General features: G+C 40.7%; 1 protein-coding gene and 1 long non-coding RNA gene across 3 annotated transcripts in view; one reads left to right on the forward strand and one right to left on the reverse strand.

Moving 5' to 3' along the window:
- The window catches only part of COL15A1 (collagen type XV alpha 1 chain), a 109,695-nt gene extending 100,282 nt beyond the window's left edge, over positions 1–9,413 (forward strand). Inside the window, exons 31-36 of the mRNA XM_031608308.2 lie at positions 188–316; positions 481–540; positions 1,834–1,893; positions 2,678–2,863; positions 7,175–7,290; positions 7,646–9,413. Of these exons, the coding sequence (XP_031464168.2) occupies positions 188–316; positions 481–540; positions 1,834–1,893; positions 2,678–2,863; positions 7,175–7,290; positions 7,646–7,862 (768 nt within the window). The 3' untranslated portion in view covers positions 7,863–9,413. The remainder of the gene's footprint in view (positions 1–187; positions 317–480; positions 541–1,833; positions 1,894–2,677; positions 2,864–7,174; positions 7,291–7,645) is intronic.
- Positions 7,297–18,162, reverse strand: LOC149918370 (uncharacterized). Of its 2 annotated transcripts, XR_016464897.1 has the most exons (3): positions 17,741–18,162; positions 16,462–16,528; positions 7,297–7,508 (listed from the first exon to the last, which is right to left on the reverse strand). It is a non-coding gene; the product is annotated as an uncharacterized LOC149918370 (long non-coding RNA). The 2 variants fall into 2 exon arrangements; XR_016464896.1 differs by lacking the exon at positions 7,297–7,508 and having other exon boundaries at positions 15,776–16,528.
- Between the last annotated feature and the right edge of the window lie 60 nt (positions 18,163–18,222).

Raw genomic sequence — 18,222 nt, forward strand, 5'->3', positions numbered from 1 at the left:
ACAGATATAGGTTTGTTCAAATCAGCAGAAGGATGATGTCAGTATGCCAAAGTGTGTCTTTGTTATTGAAGTTTTTTGTATGTAAAACCAACTTTATGAGCATTTCTTGAGCAAAAAGCCATGATATTAATGTGTCCAAATGAAACTTATATTTAACTTGCAAAATGTTTGTTTTGCTGTTTGACAGGTTACAACATTTCAAAACATTGATGGTATGTTGGAAAAGGTTCATTTGGTAACAGAAGGTACACTAATCTATCTTAGAGAAACCAGCGATGTTTTTATCCGTGTTCGAAATGGATGGAGAAAATTGCAGGTACTATTGCACTGTGTCCTCTCCTTCCCAGCTCTCTTACTCAAAATAGAATTGTGGATATTTTTACAGGGATGGAGAAGTATGTATAGAAAGGTTCTTTTTTTTTTTTAGCTCAGCAGCTACTACTGATACTTTTGTCTGTTTTTCCTTTTGTATCCTTTCAGCTAAGTGAGCTAATTCCTGTCCCTGATGAGAGCCTTCCTCCTCCGGCTGTATCAAGTTATGTAAGTATAAAATATTGGACTGTGAAAAACTGAGTCTAAATGTGTAAAAACAGGTGATGCACTTGGCAGAAGTTGCAGGCCCCTGCATAACATGATCTTCTACTGAGAGCTGTCATTTCAAAATACCACTAAACAAGCTTGCAAACTAGTTCATGCTGGCCAGCCATTAGTTTTTTTACATTATATTCTGAAAATCCAAACGTGACAGAGGCAAAGCATCCTTTATAAAAAGCAGGATAAAGAAGACTGCCTACTAAAAAAGAAAATCAGTGTTCTGTTTCACAACACTGAAGTCAGTTGCATCAAGCTCTGGTTCCTGCCAAGGAATTTCAGAAAAGTACCTCTGAAAAGAAGGCTTTCTCTATAAGTTTATAGTCCTTTATTCATGATACATCATCATCATTTTTATATACCTTGTTGAAACATAGTCTGCCCTCATAGGGCAGATTAATTGATCTGACTGCTGCAATAATGAAAGGGCAAGAGAAAGCTAGAAAGGCAATTCTGGCTGGGTGTTGTGGTTTAACCCAGAAGGCAGCTAACACCACACAGCCTTTCTCTCACTGCACATTGTCCAAGTGGGATGGGAGAGACAATCAAAAAAAAAGTGGAACTCATGAGTTGAGATAAAAACTATTTACTAAGATAGAAAAGAGAGAGAAATAACAGTAATAATTATAATATCTATACACACAAAACAAGTAATTCACAATAGAATTGCTCACAGCATGCTGACTGATGAACAGCCCACCTTTGAGCAGTAGAAGCCCCCCAGTCATCTCCCCTCAGTTTAATGTTTTCCTCACATGATTTCGTACATATGGATTATCCCTTTGGCCAGTTTAGGTCAGGTGTCCTGGTTCTGTCCCTTCCTTGCTCCTTGTGTCCCCCAGCCCTCTTGCTGGCAGGACAGTACAAGAAGGTGAGAAAACTGAAACGTCCTTGGCTTTGTACAGCACCATTGAGCAACAACAAAAACATTGGTGTTTTATGAACATTGTTCTTCCCTAAAGCCAAAACATAGCATCATACCAAACACTGTGGACAAAAACAACTCTGTTGAAGCTGAAATCAGGGTGCTGAGGCAGAATTCATTCAAACACCTATTTATGTGACAGACTATATTTGTGATATGCAAAGTATACATGGATACACGGTTTATTTTTCTGAGACGGGACAACTCCAGACTCTCCAGTATTCAATGTTTGCTTTATTTAGAATATCACTGAATGCCTAATATTCTGCTCTGAGTAGCATGTTTAACGTATATGTCTGCATGTGTTAAAATAACAGGGATTTCAATCTCTTCCGGTCCCGAATCCGATATCAAACATGAACAATGGAAAACCAGCAGTAAGTATGAGTTCTGTATTGCAGTTGTGTACTGTGTTTAGAAGCAATATAATTTGGGTGTTTAGGGAGATGTGTAATATTTCATCTTCAGGTTCACAGATTTTGCTTTGGAAAGTTAAAAAATACCGTTCTAAAAATTGGTTTTCTTGGTGCACAAGAAATCTGCAACACATTAATTTTTAAGCTAGTAATTGTTTCACAATTAAATCACTAAAATACTAGTTTGAATTTTTTCTATCTTTATGATGCTGCTTGTTTTTAAATAGATGCTTTAGAATATAAGCTTTCATTTAAAATGCTTTAAATATTTGTCAAGGAAAGTAAAATAAGAATTACATGTAAAAACAAAAATACTGACTAGTTCTTGCATTTGTAGTCTTTGAATTGAGTATGTTACCACCTGTATTTGGTAACAGTCAATTTTTGAATGGTATATGGTCACCTCCTACTATTTGTTTCCAGGCCTCTGTGATTTGGGATTTTATTTGTGTGATAACTCCAAGATTGTTGTTTAAAAATACTAACTAATTTTAAAAATTTTATTTTTTAGGAGTATATAGATAATCTTCATTGTTTCCCAACTATTCAAAAATAAATAAGTATTTTATTATATACTGCATAGATTTAAGAAATGTAATCCTATGATGGCAAATAACTTCTATATGGGTATAGAAGGTATTATGCCTTGTGCAAGCAAGGGGTGGGGCCTAGTTTGTTTCAAATATATATCTTTTTCATGTTATAAACTTCTTTTAAAATTGTGGTTTTCTTCTCTTTTCCACAGCTGCACCTGGTGGCTTTAAACTTACCATTTTCTGGTGACATGAGAGCAGATTTTCACTGTTTTCAACAGGCCCAACAAGCAGGTTTGATGACTACCTATAGGGCCTTTCTCTCATCACATTTGCAAGATCTGGTCACAGTTGTCAGAAAAGCAGACCGATACAATTTGCCAATAGTAAATCTTAAGGTAAAAACAAGTGCTTAGTACTTGTTACATTACTTGTTAAGTTCTGGGTGCCTCAAAATCTTGGAAAATAGCAAATCACAAAGCTTCAACACAAGCCGCATTTTATAAAGTTTTGCTTCATATTTTGGAGTCAAGCTCCAAGATGAAAAAGGTAATGATAAAGTTACAGGCTCACATTTCCTTTGCATTACCACGGGTTACTTTTTTCAACGTCCTAAAGCATGTGGGAGAAATAAATCTGTGAGAATGGCTTACTTCACGTAGACTGCTGACAAAGCAACAGCATGGTGTTCCATGTTTTGGATAAGTTTTATATCAACACAGAAAAGTGCTTTTTTTTTTTTTTTTTTTTTTTTTTTGTCTCAAAGGTAGTTTTTATGTTCTAATTTCTAGAGCACAGCAGACTAAAATGACTATTCTTCTCATTTCTTAAGATAAAAGCAAATTCTATGCTTAGGAGTGATTCTAGATTTATCCCCATGAACCTGGGGAGAAGTCTGCAACAAATTGTGATCTCACATAAACACACATATTCTAAAACTGAGGAAAATAAACCATGTCTTTGCAGTATTGGGTGGCTCCCAGAGAAGAACAGCCAAATAAACCAAAAGAAATAACACATGATGATTGGAACATGCTGAATAGATGCTACTCTGAACACACGCAAACCGTGGAGGAAAAAAAAAAAAAAAAGTAAAGAAGCAAAGATAATGTTTTGACTTCTACTGAAAGAAAACTTAAAAACAATTCAAGAGGTAGCCTGATGCAAAGCTTTTGACTTACACATTTGCAACATCTATCACACAATTGTGACAGAATTGTGTGCAATTTGTATTTCCATTGCAACTATCCCTGTATTTTCTCTATGGTTACAGTACTTATAACCAATTCCTCAAGGGATGAGAAAAGATGGAAAAAAGATGGAAGGAGAGGTATTTGTGCAAGTTCTCCCACCACGGTCAGGGCAAACAAACCCTTGTAGCAAATGCAGCAGCAAGATGAGCAGCATGAAAAAAACGACAGTGAGTTGTAGTATGGGTGACTACCTCCTCAAGGGACCAAATTCTCTTCACAGGAAAGTTTGCTGCCTCCCTGGAGCTCAGATCAGGGATGGTAAAAGAAGGATTATCAGCAGCCCTCAGATCATTACCCACTTCTGATCTTTCATGTGGGTACAGACAGTGTCAAATCAAGCCAGAGGTCTATCAAAAGAGATTTCAGGGCCCTGGGAAGGTGTCTAAAGGACTCAGGAAGAGAGATAAGTGCATTCCTCAATTGTCCTATTAATGGGGAGAGACTGGAAAAGAGACAGGCAAGCACAGATCATCTGTGCCTGGCTCCAAGAATGTTGCCTCCAATAGAATTTTGGATTTGATTTTCACGAAACACACTTGGAGACTTTTGCTGGGGCCTGATGGAATAAACCTCTTAAAGGGGGAAACATCTGTTGGCCCCAAATGTGGCAAGACTGACTGAGAGAGCTAGGATCAGTGAGGGAAGGGGAAACCATCAAGAATACTGAGGTCAAGCCAAGAGATGGTACATAACTGTGTGAGGGTGGCAAGGTTAATGGAGGCATCTATGCCACGCCAGGGAGCACATTTGAAATGCTTGTGTGCCAGTGTATGCAGTATGAGGAGTAAATGGGATGAACCAAGGGCACAACAGTTCTCCATCCCCCAGCAGAAGAAATTGAGCAGAGGAGGTGGACGACCAGCATGGCTAAGCAAGTACCTGCAGCTTAAACTGAGGGAAAAAAGAGAAATGTACAGGAAGTGGAAGCAGGGTTGTGTAGCCTGGAAAGAAAATAGGGATGTCTGCATGTATAGAAGTAAGATCAGGAAAGCCAAGGCACAGATAGAGTTGAACTTGGAGAGGGATGTGAAAAATAACAAGAAGGGGTTCTACAGGTACATAAGCAGGAGACAGATCAAGGAGAGTGTTCCCCCTCTTATAAATGAGGGCAGAGTAGTGGCTTCCTCAGACATGGAAAAAGCTGAGGTACTCAATAAGTGTTTGCCTCAGTCTTCACTGGTGTTCAGGCTCCTCCCATGTCTGCCAGGACCCTGAAGTTCTAGATGTGAGTGAGAGGAGCAGGTTCCATCCCACTGTAACAATAGAACAAGTCCGAGACCTCTTCACAAAAATGAATGTATTTAAGTCCATGGGGCTGGATGATATCCATCCTAATGTTCTGAAAGAGATGATTGATTTGTTTGTTGAGCTGCTCTCCATCATATTTGAAAAATCATGGCTGTCCAGTAAAGTCCCCAGTGACTGGAAAAAGGGAAATATTACTCCCATTTTTAAGAAAGGGAGAAAGGAAGACCCAGGGAACAACAGGCTGGTGAGCCTCACCCCCATGTTGGGAAGATCATGGAGCAGATCCTCCTAGAAGCTTTGTTAAGGCACATACAAAACAAAGAGGTGATCCTTGCCTGACCAATCTGGTGGCCTTATTATATAATGGAGTGATGACACTGGTGGACAGGGGAAGGGTGACAGATGCCATCTTTCTGGTCTTCTGCAAAGCCTTTGACATGGTTCCTCACCACATCCTTCTCTCTAAATTGCAGAGGTGTGGATTTGAAGGATGGACTGTTGGATGGATTAGGAACTGGCTGGCTGGTTGCAGCCAAAGGGCTGTGATCAATGGTTCTGTGTCAGGGTGGAGGCCGGTAACAAGCGGTGTCCCTCAGGGGTCGGTCTTGGGACCTGTGCTCTTCAACCTCTTCATCAATGACAGATGATGGCATCGAGTCACCCTCAGCAAGTTTGCAGATGACACCAAGCTGAGCGGTGCAGTCGATACACTGAAGGGAAGGGAAGCCATCCAGAGGGACCTGGACAGGCTGGAGAAGTGGGCCCATGTGAACCTGATGAGGTTCAACAAGGCCAAGTGCAGGGTGCTGCACTTGGGGCAATCCCAGGTATTTACACAGACTGGGGGAAGATCTCCTTGAGAGCAGCCCTGCGGAGAAGGACTTGAGAGTCCTAGCAGATGCCCTGTCCTTGGAGGCATTCAAGGCCAGGCTGGATGTGGCTCTGGGCAGCCTGGTCTGGTGGTTGGCAATCCTGCACATAGCAGGCGGGTTGAAACTAGATGATCTTTGAGGTCCTTTTTAACACTGGACATCCTATGATTCTATGAACTGGAAGCTTTTGTCCTTTCCTAAAGTTACGATACCATTGGTATTAGTGAGACTTGCCAGAATGAGTCCCGTGTCTGGAGTGCTGGAACTGGCTGTGCAGGTGGGATAGGCAGGTGAGGTGGAAGTGTTGCACTTTATGTAAATGAGAGATTAGACTGTACAACTTTTACACTTAGGGATAATGTGGTAGAGATACTCTGGGTGAGAATCAAGGAGATAAATAGAAAAGATGTCATTGTGGGTGTGGACTATTGACCACCCACACAGGACAATAGCACAAGTAAGGTATTCTGTAGTAATTAGGAGAAATCTGAATCAGTTGCCATTGTCTTTATAGGAAATTTCAACTTCTCAGACATCTATCATTCTGCTGCAACAAGCAGCACCTTCCCAGTAGGTTGTCTGCTCCTTCTGAACCCCAAAACACTTCCTATGAAGACTCAGGGCAACAAAAGAGGAGAAAGGTCTAAAGAGCGAAACATATGAGGCGCTGCTGAGGTCCCTTGGTTTATTCAGTCCAGAGAAGAGGAGGTTGAGGGGAGGCCTCATGGCAGCCTACAGCTTCCTCACAGGGGGTATAGCAGGCTTTGATCTCTGCTCTTTGGTGACAGCAATAGGACCCGAGGGAATGGCATGGAACAACATCAGATGATAGTTGGGTTGAGTATTAAGAAACAGTTCTTAACCAAGAGGATGATCAGGCCCTTGAACAGGCTCCTCAGGGCAGTGCTCACAACACCACTCCTGACAGAGTTCAAAAAGCATTTGGACAATTCTCTCATTTTTTAGTGGTCTTGTGTGCAGCCAGAAGTTGGACTCAATGATCCCTGTTGGTCCATTTCAACACAGAATATTATGATTCCAAGTAAGTCTGGGATATTCCTAAAGCATGCTGAAGACAATTTCCTGTCACAAGTACTCAGCAAGACAAACAGAAAAGGAGCCCTCCTTTTTTTTGTTTTTTGAGCTCTTTGCACAGAGATGACAGATGAGTTCATTCAGGAGCATCATGCAGAATCTGAGATATGAAATCTAGAATCTTAAGTGTTTTTAAAAGAAAATAAGATTTTAGATTTACGGAGGAAATCTTATAAAAATAAGGTGTGGTGCAGTTTTCAGATTTATTTTGTTTGTAAAAATTGCACTGAAATTTTAACAGGGAGAAACACTTTTCAACAACTGGGAATCTATATTTAATGGAAATGGTGGACAATTCAACATTCACGTTCCAATATACTCCTTTGATGGTAGGAATGTCATGACAGATCCATTCTGGTGAGTTTATGTTACTATCTTTTAAGTTTCACATGACATTTATTTTTACCAGATAGTACAAGTGTAATATATTGAGTACTTGAAATGTGATAAAAAATTCTCCCTTTTCTTCTGCAATCTTTCTTCTCCATTTCAGATAGGCTACAACTGAGATATCAGATTGTGTTCTCCTTTTCCTCCTTTGCATTCTGTCTTCATCTTTTCACACTCACTCTTTGCTTCAAGCAGAAGGAGAATAAAAAATAATGGTTACATAGTATGAACAAGGTCACTATATGTAGGCATGCATTTAAATTAAAATATGTATATATTAAAAATGATTTTTTTCAGCAAATAACTTAACATCATTTTTCAGGCCTCAAAAAATAATATGGCATGGTTCCACTACAAATGGGATCCGAATGGTCAGCAACTACTGTGAAGCCTGGCACACAGCTGATTTGGCAGCTATGGGACAAGCATCACCACTGAAGATGGGAAAACTTCTTGATCAGAAAACATATAGCTGTAATAATCGGTTTATTGTTCTCTGTATTGAAAACAGTTTTGTATCTGATCCCCAGGGAAAATAACTCATCTGTTGCACGTAATATTCTATATTATGACAGAAAAAGCTGACACAGAAGTTTCATTTGCAATGATGTAAATATTTTATTTTTTGTAATTGCACATTTCAGGAAAAAATAGCCAAAGAAAACATACCTCAACACAAACCATATTTCAGTTGGGTGGAACGTTCAGTGTTCATGAGGCACACTTAAAGCTTTTCTTTCCACTCAACCTTCGTATGGTTCAAGGTATGACTACATTTCACTCACAGCCTCTTGTCTTTCTGAGTTGAAGATCCATGAAGGTCACTAGTCAAGTATGGGCTACAAGGAAGATTCAGTAGCCTGCCTTCATGGCTGCTGTTTCTTTGCAGTTAAGTCTTCTTTTCACTTGTATAGATTTTGAATATCCAAGGCACTATTCAAATACATCATAGAATGGCTTGAATTGGAAGCGACTTCGCCATGGGCATGCTTGTCAACCACTAGATCAGGCTGTCCAGGGACCCAATCAGCCTGGCCTTCAACATTTCCAGGGAGTGGAACTCAACACTTCCATTCCACAGCTTCTCCGGGCAAGCTGTTCCAGTGCCTACCACCCTCTCATTAATAATAGTAATAATAATCCTCTTAATATCTAATCTAAATCTCCCTTATTTCAGTCATTCCCTTTTGCTCTATCACTATCTAACCAAGTATAAAGTTGTTCTCCCTTCTGATTATAAGCTACTTTTAAGCACTGGAAAGCCACCATAACGTTTACCCAGAGCCTTCTCTTCTCCAGGCTGAATAAACAAGGCTCCCTCAACCTTTCTTCATTGGAGAGGTGCTCCAGCCCCCTGATCATCTTTGTGGCTCTCCTCTGGACCTACTCCAACTGCTAAGCATCTTTTTTGAGTTGGGGATGCCAGACTTGGAGGCAGTACTCCACGTGGGACCTCACAATAGAAGAGTAGAGGGGAACAATCTCCTCTCCCACCCTGCTGGCCATCCTTCTTTTGATACAGCCCAGGCTGCAAGAACATACTGCTGGCTCATTTCAAGCGTTTTGGCCATGAGGACCGTTAGTCCTTCTCTGCAGGGCTGCTCTCAATGAGTTCTTCTCCCAGTCTGTACTCATATCTAAGATTGTCCTAACCCAAGTACAATACCTTGCACTTAGCCTCACTGAATCTCACTAGGTTCATGTGGGTCTACTTCTTGAGCTTGTTAAGGACCCTTTGGATCATATCCCTTTCAGTTTCTTGCCATCCTCAAAACTTGCTGAGGGTGCCCTTGATCTCACTGTACGTCTTTGATAAAGATGATGAAGAGCACCAGTCTCAGCTTGGACTGCCGAGGACACCACTCATCACAGGCCTCCACCTGGACACAGAGCTGCTGAATGCAATCCTCTGACTGTGATCATCCAACCAATTCCTTATTCACCAAATAGTCCACTCTCTCTCCAAGTTAGAGATAAGGATATGGTTTTACAGAAACCCAGGTACATACATCAGTTGCTCTTCCTTTGTCCACTGATGCCATTGTTCCTTCCTAGATGGCCACCAGATTGATCAGGCACAATCTGCCCTTGGTGAAGCCATGCTGACTGTCCCAGATCACCTCATCATCTTGCACGTGCCTTACACAGCTTCCAAGGATGATCTGTTTCATGATATTCCCATGAGGTGAGGCTCACAGGCCTGTAGTTTCGTGGGTTCGTTTTTCCTTAAAAATGGAGTGATGTTTCCCTTTTTCAAATCACCAAGGACTTTACTTGACAGCCATGACTTTCTGAATATGATGCAAAGAGGTTTCACAACCACATTCGACAGTTCCTTCAGGACCCTGGGTTGCATGTCATCAGGCCCCATAGACTTGTTGTACACATTCAGCATCAAGTGGTCTTGAACTTGCTCTTCTCTTATTTTATTCCTCCTACTCCCACCTAAAGGTTCCAGGACTTGAGAGATTTTGGGAAGCCTAACTGTCAGTGAAGACTGATGCGAAGAACTTATTGAGTATTTTACCTTCTTCATGCTTTTTGTAGCCAGTTCTTACTCCTGATTTATCAGAGAGGGTACACTCTCTTTGGCGTGTCTTCTGACAAATATGCCTTTGCATCCCTCGTCAACTTCAGTTCCATGTGGCTTTCCTGATCCCATCTCTGCACATCCAGTCTGCATCCCTGTACTCTTCACAGGCAATATATCCCTGCTTCCACTGCTTGTACATTTCCTTCTTATTCATCAGTTTGACTTGCAGGTCCTTGTTTAGCTTTGCTGGTTTCCTGCCTTCTCCGTTTGATATATGTATATATACACACTGCCCCTCAGTACTGTGTACTGAGCAAATAAGAGGATGCTGTTAAATTTTACAGGGATGGACTTCTCAAAAAGCTTTAAGAACAAAGAGGCTTGACTCCTTGGAATCTCAATGGAGACTCAATACTAATACCTAAATACCTAACTCCCAAAATGTTTTACAGATTTCATCCTGGTGCTTACACATGAATTTAGCAACCTGACATCTTACTTCTACTTTTTTCATCATATATTCTAGACATAGTGTTTTATGCAGGAGGACTGAACCTAGACAAAATCTGGTCCTTATTTTGGTGCTACTGTTATCAGGAAATCTGAAGCAATGTTAATAAAAAACATCCTGTTTTAACTGGCAGAAATGTGCACATAAATGCAGATAAACAAGCCATCTGCCTTTATTTATTTAATTTAGTGTTAGAGGAAGTCATTTCCTGTTGTGCCAAACACGGCTGAATGAAAAATATCTGTCATGGTCTCTCTACAATAGGTTCTAGGCACTGTTATCTTACTATGTTATGTGTAATTTTCCTTTTAGTGAATTTACTCCTCTGGCATTCAGATAGTGAAAGAATTTTTAATATAAAATCACAATGACATCAGTGACGGGAACAACCATTAAATGCTATTATTCCTCACAAGCATTATCACCATAATATCTTAAGTCTCTTGCCTAAATATTTGCCTACTATGTACTTTAAAAAAAGCATTTACTTGTTTTTTTAATCTGGGAATAACTATGGTAGTCAAGCATCACATTATCATTTTTAAAGATTTAACCTGGAGATTGGGTTGGAAACACCAAATTGCTGACAAATAGACTACTAAATTATTAGACAGCTACTTTCAAAAGACAAGAGAAGCCAAATCATATTTACTATACTAAACTGATCTAATTATTATGTAACAAAAAAATGTGAAATTCAGCCTTATGTCTTTAATTTACTATAAAAGCATATAAAATCAGCTGAATCATATCTTCTTTTTTCTTTGAAAAGACAATATTTTCATTATTACATGTTAATGGGGCAAAAAATGTTTATATTGCACTTTAAATGTATGCATAACAACTAATTTCATTCATTTATAGTCTACCCCTTCCCCTAAAATGCTGAGCATTCTTGAGAAATGGAAAATTCCTTCAGTTTGAAAAGTTGGAAGATGTACAGAAGGGTTTCATTCTAAGTCAAGGAGGAAAATAAATTGTTTTCCATGCAGATCTCAGCTTCTCCAAGTCAGGATAGTGAGTATTTATGATTGCAGTCAGTAATTATTACTAATTAATAATTACCCTAACCCAAGCCCTAACTCTAACCCTACCCCCGATAGTTAAAGTCAGTTCTTATGCTTCCACTCCTCAACTTGAGCCAACAGTCATAGGGAGTTGGGTATTCCTTGCCTAGAATTGTAATGGTGGAGGGAAGGGGGAAGGAGGGGGTAGGGAGGTAGGGAGGATGAGAGATGAAAACACAAAGAAGTGCTTAAAGGTAGAGGGCCCCAGAATAAATACATGCCAAATTCTGCTTCTATCAGTCATTCGTGCAACTAATTTCAATCTGTATCCCAGATAGCTAATAGAGCTTAGCAGGGAACTGAGATAGTCAAACACCATCAGTGAGGTGCTAGGGAAGTCTTAACAGTTGCTTCTCTCCTCTAACATTAATTGACAGGCTATAAGAATCTATTGTACATTCTTCAACTTAATACAGAGCATGAACTGTGTATTACCCAGGCTGTCCCAATGCCAAGTACATTCACTGTGTTCAAATGCCTGCTAGGCAGCTAGCTGGAATCAATAGGAGAGACCTGTTAAGATGCTGAGATTTCCCTTCAAAAAACAGTCTGTCATTGCATCCAGAGCCAATGAGGTTGTTTATGCTTCCTGGTATAACCACAGAGAAATAGTAATGATTCTCAAGTGTATGACAAAGACAAATTTGACCCAGTACTTTTAAAAATAAATTAGTTCCCCTATTAAAACTGAATACCTTTGAAGTTCAACACAAAGATCAAGAACGCTTGAGGAAAATTTGCTAATTTGGCTAAGCAACTATGTTTAAAGCAAATGAACATATCAAGACTAGCACCAGAGCCCTACTGAAAGGAGTAATGGTTTTGTTGCTGTTGGCATCCCACATCATAACATTAAACAGTGCACTGGAGTTAAAGAGTTAATGCTGCAGCTCCGATCTTGGAAGAGAAAGAACAAACTACAGCTTCCAGAAGACTTCATTGTTCCATTTCTGTTTTTCATTCAGCGGGAAAAGATAAAACTAACTGGGAGTCATGAGACTGTTCTTTTTCTGCTCCCCTCTGCAGTGTGTGCTCCCTAGCCATCTCACCTACAGCATTAGAGTAAGGCCTTCAGTTTTGGATGCTTTCTATCTCATTTATTTGATTTATTAGTTTCAATTCCAATTATGTTGTATTATATTGTGTTATTTTGCATTCCTCTATCATATTTAGTAAATTAGTTTTCTCCTTTAGCTAGCTTGCTGCTGACATTCCAAAGTGTTGTTCTGGCCCACTTTGTTAGAGGCAGTTATCAGGAGGCCTTATGCCCTATTGAGTTTAAGGACCTTTTCTATAGAATGTCACAAAACATGACATGTCATCACTGATCAGCAGAGCACTGCTTTGCCTGGATGAACTACAGTGAGATGAGCAGTTTCTCCTTTGATTGCTACAATATGCAAGCCAAAGCTGTGAGTTTCTGCAGTGCAACACACACATTTCAAAGGATTGACAACTAACAAAATTAGCCTAGATGCAGTCAAAGAGCATGTGGTTTTGCTTTTGACCTGTGTATTCAACTGGGGAAAAAAAAAATATGTGTTGCAGTGTGCTCTTCTTCAAGGATACTGAAGATATTCTGCTTCTGTACCTAGGTTTAGATAGTCTTCCAATTTTTGCTTTTTTCTCCTGTCTGCCCAGAGAAGAGAACCTGTCTCCTAGATTTTAAAAGAATTGGATGACAGAAATTTCAATTTCACTTTGGAGTTCAAATATCACAGTTAATGGTAAGTACATATCTTAAAAACAAAACAAAGCAAACGACAACAACAAAAACAACATCTGTTTAGGGTTTGGCTGTTATTTGATGGTCAGATATCTAGCTAGAGCCTATGTTATAACAGTTCCTCTCTGCTGCCTGTCCATAATGCTTCAGCAGTAACTGGCTAGAGACAGATATATTTCCAGATGAGCAATTATTTTCCAACTCAGCTTTCATCTGAATTTAGCCCTCCCTTTGTTCACCAGCCCAAGGGTCAGTACTCGATCACTCAAAAGGTCTATTTGAACTATTTGTAGTGTATTTGCACTAATTGTAACTTAGTGCAGCTTCCACTGTTACCAGTGGTTCTGACCTTTCACTTGTCAGATCCTCTTCCATTTTATTTGTAACTAAAAACAAAACAAAACAAAAAACCTGTTCTACTCTTAAGTAATGGTCAGGGTCATGTGTACACAGCCTAACATGAAAGTGCACCCAAAGTGGATGGCTCAGCTTTGGCTATACTTGTCTCTGCCCAGGGGGAGAGAAAGCTGTAAGTCAGAACTGTAAGTCAGAATCTTCATCCTCTACGGGCAGGAGAGAAATTGAATCAGACTTTATTTCATTTGTCCTTTATCCTATCTCGTGATTGACCTCTTTCTTCACTTGTTCTTCTTCAACCATTTATTCTTATCTAAAGCTGCTGTTGTTCTTCCACAGAAAAGCTCAACACCTTTCAGAGTTGTCAGCTGCAGTGGTACAGCATGGTGCACACAAAGGTTCCACCTTTCATGTACATCTGCTGCATCCTATTTTACACAGCAAGCCCCTGAAGACCAAATTCAATTGTATGCATTTTGCTGGGTGTACCAAGCAGTAGCTTGGTAAGGAGTTTAGAGAGGTCCAACAAGGAACAACTACTTCTGTTCCCCTTACAAAGAAATGAACCTTCCTGTATGCTCCTGCAAAGGTACTGTATCTTTTTCAAGCTCAGTGCACATAATAGACAGCACAAGCTGTGTGAATTTCTATGTGAGAAGTGAGTTCATCATCATGCCATAGCATTGATCAGGTGTAATATTATAATCTGTTCTCTTAAGCTGGTCTCAGGACCAGAACTAGAGAGGTTTCACAGAAAAGAGGGTGATAGCCCTGCCTGACCTTAGAAGAAGGACCAGATCACAAGCAAATTCAAGTCAAGCCAAGATGGTGACAATAATGCTTCTTTGGGAAAGGTGTTTTGCATCCTGCTCTGCAAAACAACAAGTGTGTTCATAAGAACAGCAGAAACACCAGTATACAACTATGTTTCTCCACCTGTTGGTACTGCTACCACCTCACAGTAGTTTTGTTCAGCCTTCTTTGTCTCCAAACATTCACGAGGATCCCTGTTAATCATGTAAACCTCAGAAAAATAGTTCTTTGATGTTTAGCTCTGCTTTAATTATGTATTTTAACTTCTCAGGCTACAAGGTCTTAACTGAAGCTAATTCAATCTCTGAGGCTACATTTACACTAGAAAATTATCAGAGCCAGGGTACAACCATTAGCACAAATGGCATTACTGATTGCTGAATTATTCCCTGGCATAGTTCTGGCTCATGTCACTGGATTTGCAGTATGTAGTTGGGGACAATATGTTCCAATCACTACTCAGGGAACACAAAGGTTTAATTACACTAACAGGTACTTAACCATAGTGGCTGGCTTCAGGGCTAACTGGAGTTTTCACTCAACAAAAAGCCTGCAGTGGAAAAATACTTGTCTGATATTCATGGGACAAACAGCAATACCTCTTCATGAATTTTTGCCAGGTTTAACATAAAGCCCTCTTGCAAATAGCCATTTATGTGACATACATGTTCACGTCTCATTCATTTAAGAAACGAAAGAGGATCTTCTTAAAGCTATTGCACTGCCCTATGCAGAGGCACTGCACCATCCTGTTATTCTCATCTCATCCTGTTATTTTCTATCCCAGTGATAGGCACCTTGTCTGGGACAAGGAGTGGCTCTTCACATAGCTTAAGATTCAGACCTGTGAGCAATAAAGGGTCCTGTTATGGTCCTCCCATACAACTGATAACTACTACCAAGATGTACAAGACTAAGAAACAATGCAACATACTTACCCATATCCTTTATTCCAGCACCTGCTGGATCAGGTAGCATGTTAATGCATGTACACATTGAGTTGAATCATAGATCACTTCACAGAACAATCTTTGTACTATTTTCTATTAATTGTCCCTTTTCAAAAGTAGTTATATTTTAATGTTCTATGTAGATCCTTAGTGTTTTGGGGTGGTTTTTTTTTGTTTTGTTTTGTTTTTTATTACATAACCTTTCATATAACCTCAAGTATTTCACTTTCCACCTTAATAATTCTTGACAGAAATGAAACTAGTACTTACTCCCTCTGGGTACTATTTATTTTTCATAACATGTCTAAATACCAGATACTAGTGGAGGAAAAAAATAATCCTGTGTTTAATTTGTAGATATTCCCTGTATAACTACCTGATTTACTCAATTCAGTAAGCAATCAGTCTTAAAAATAGGTTTAACAACTTTGGATAACCTAAACAGGTCAATCCCAATGGAGCCATCCTGATAATTTAAATGTTCTCAAGCTTTCATTTGTATTTTGCTTTTTTTTTTTTCCTAACTGCTCCACTCTTGTACAGCAAAAAGGTCCTACCTAGACCACCTTGATTGCACGAGAGGCAGTGATGCTCATACAAAGGAATCAAAACACAGAAATAATGTAAAAGGATAACTGGATGCAGAAGTAATAGTGGAAGAAAGATGACAGAAGAACACAGGGATCAATCCAACAAGAAAAATGGGGACTGACCTTTATGGTCAGTGACCTTCCCACATGAACAAGATCTAACCCTCCATCAGAACTCTTTTAAGGTCAAGAGCCCCTTGGCAGGAAAAGGAGCTGTTATTATTATTCTATATCCACAAATTGAACTTAGGTAGCTTTATAGTTGCTGCTTCAGCCCTGAGCTTACTTCGGCTCTTCAGTCTGACACGGTACCCAAGGTTACAGCTGGATAGCTAAGAATCAGGACAGAGTGTGACTTAAGTGCAGATATTTCATGGGTATAGGTCTTTACATAGCGCGTGATATGTAAGAACAGTAAGGTCTGTTGAAAATAATTTGTGCAGGGAGTGTTCATCGCTTGAAAGTGACGTGAAACCATCTTGGAGAGCTGTCAAATGCAAGTTACCGACCTAGCCAAACATTGCTCAGGATGCTAATTCACTGTTTCCCCTAAGACCGAACTGGAAGCCCTGAAAGAAATCCTTCACTTACTCATTGTTTCCTGTTCCCTGTTTTCCTTCAGAAAGATTTTTTGTGGTCCACACGTAATTCTGATGGCCTGTGGTAACAAAGCAAATAGAGGGTGCTTTTCCAAGTATAATTTCCTTAAGCTATAGTGTTAGTGTTTTATGATTTTAAAAGATGCTTCAGTATTTTGTACTGCTGCTAGCATATTACTAGGATTAATCCCTTGTACATTTCTATATATGGATAACTAAGAACATGCTTGTGTGGTGATGTCAACTTCAGTAACTCCTTACAGCATGCGTTTGTATTGAATCCAGATGTTCAGTCTAACATACTGTCATACTGACATACTGAAACAGTACTAAGTAGGTTATATTTGTATGCAACACTGATCATTGCTAGGAGAGAAAGGGAAAAAGACTTTATTAACAAATACTTAACTCACTTTGAACCGTTACATTATCAGGATTTTTATCCAGGTGAACTGTACTGCAGGAGAAACAAAACTTTTTACAATGGATCTGTTAGCAGAACAACTGCAAACAGGAAGGAGAAAGCAGATTGCTGTGATGTGGAATTGAGTGTGGTTCTGAAGTTTTTGTCCAGAACGCTGAATTGGCAAGGCATCACCTGGCAGAGACAGTACATAAAGCTTGCAAAAATTTGTCAAAAACAGTGACTACAGGAAGCAAGTAAAAAAGCACCTGTGACCTGTGTTGGCTTGTCCTATGTTACACAGCAACAAAGGTAGTATAAAGGTAGTATAAAAACTTCTACTGAATTGTGAGACTTTGCAATGATTCGGGATCTGAAAAGCTGAGCACAGGAGCCAGGGCACCAAGGAGGCAGGAGAAATTTCCAGAGGGAGCAGGCAACCACTGAGACAGTGGTTATGTGATCAGAATCACAGAATGGCCAGGGTTGGAAGGGACCTCAAGGATCACGAATCACCAACCCCCTGCCACATGCAGGGCCACCAGCCTCACTATTTAATGCTAGACCAGGCTGCCCAGGGCCCCATCCAACCTGGCCTTGAACACCTCCAGGGACGGGGCATCCACAAGCTTTCTTGGCAGCTGTTCCAGCACCTCACCACTCTCTCTGTAAAGAACTTCCCCCTGAAATCAGAAGGGGGGACGAAGAGGGCCTGTCTTCTTTCCCACCACACAGAAGCTAATAAAACTGGGGATAAAAGCAACAATCCCAGGCAGATCCTAGCTGCCACAGCTTTTAACCAGAATTTCGGACGGTTTTTTGGATCACACAGGCTTGCTTCTGGCTCCCAAATAATTCCTGCACTTACACGGGGTGAGCGAACGGGCTGTGAAATAACGACGGAGCTGCACACTGCAACCAGCGCTGCTTTATCTCCACAAAGAAACGACGCGTGCAGGCTCTGCTCTGTAACTCCGCGCTTCAGGGAGACCCGTCCTTTCCTTCTGAATTGTATCACAGAATGCTAGAATTACTCAGGTTGGAAGGGACCTCAAGGATCGTCAAGCCCAACCGCAGCCTAACCATAGCACCCTAACTCTAACAACCCTAGCGGCACAAACAAGCGCCAAGGTCCGGACCGCATCTCCTTCCGACCGAGTCAACCGCGGGAGCCCCGTCCGCGGCGGTGATTCCCGCCGAGCCCACACGCCGCCTCAGCCGCTCTCCCGGCTCCGCGCCGGGTAAAACCCGCCCGGCCGCCGGCCTCAGGCCGCGCTCCGCAGCCGCCCGTTGTTGTCGGGGCGCCCCGCGGCTGCCGCGAGGGCGGGGCGGGGCGGGGCGGGGCGGCCA

This window comes from Phasianus colchicus, chromosome 3 (genome assembly GCF_987193195.1).
Source record: "Phasianus colchicus chromosome 3, bPhaCol1.hap1.1, whole genome shotgun sequence".
Lineage (NCBI taxonomy): Eukaryota > Metazoa > Chordata > Aves > Galliformes > Phasianidae > Phasianus > Phasianus colchicus.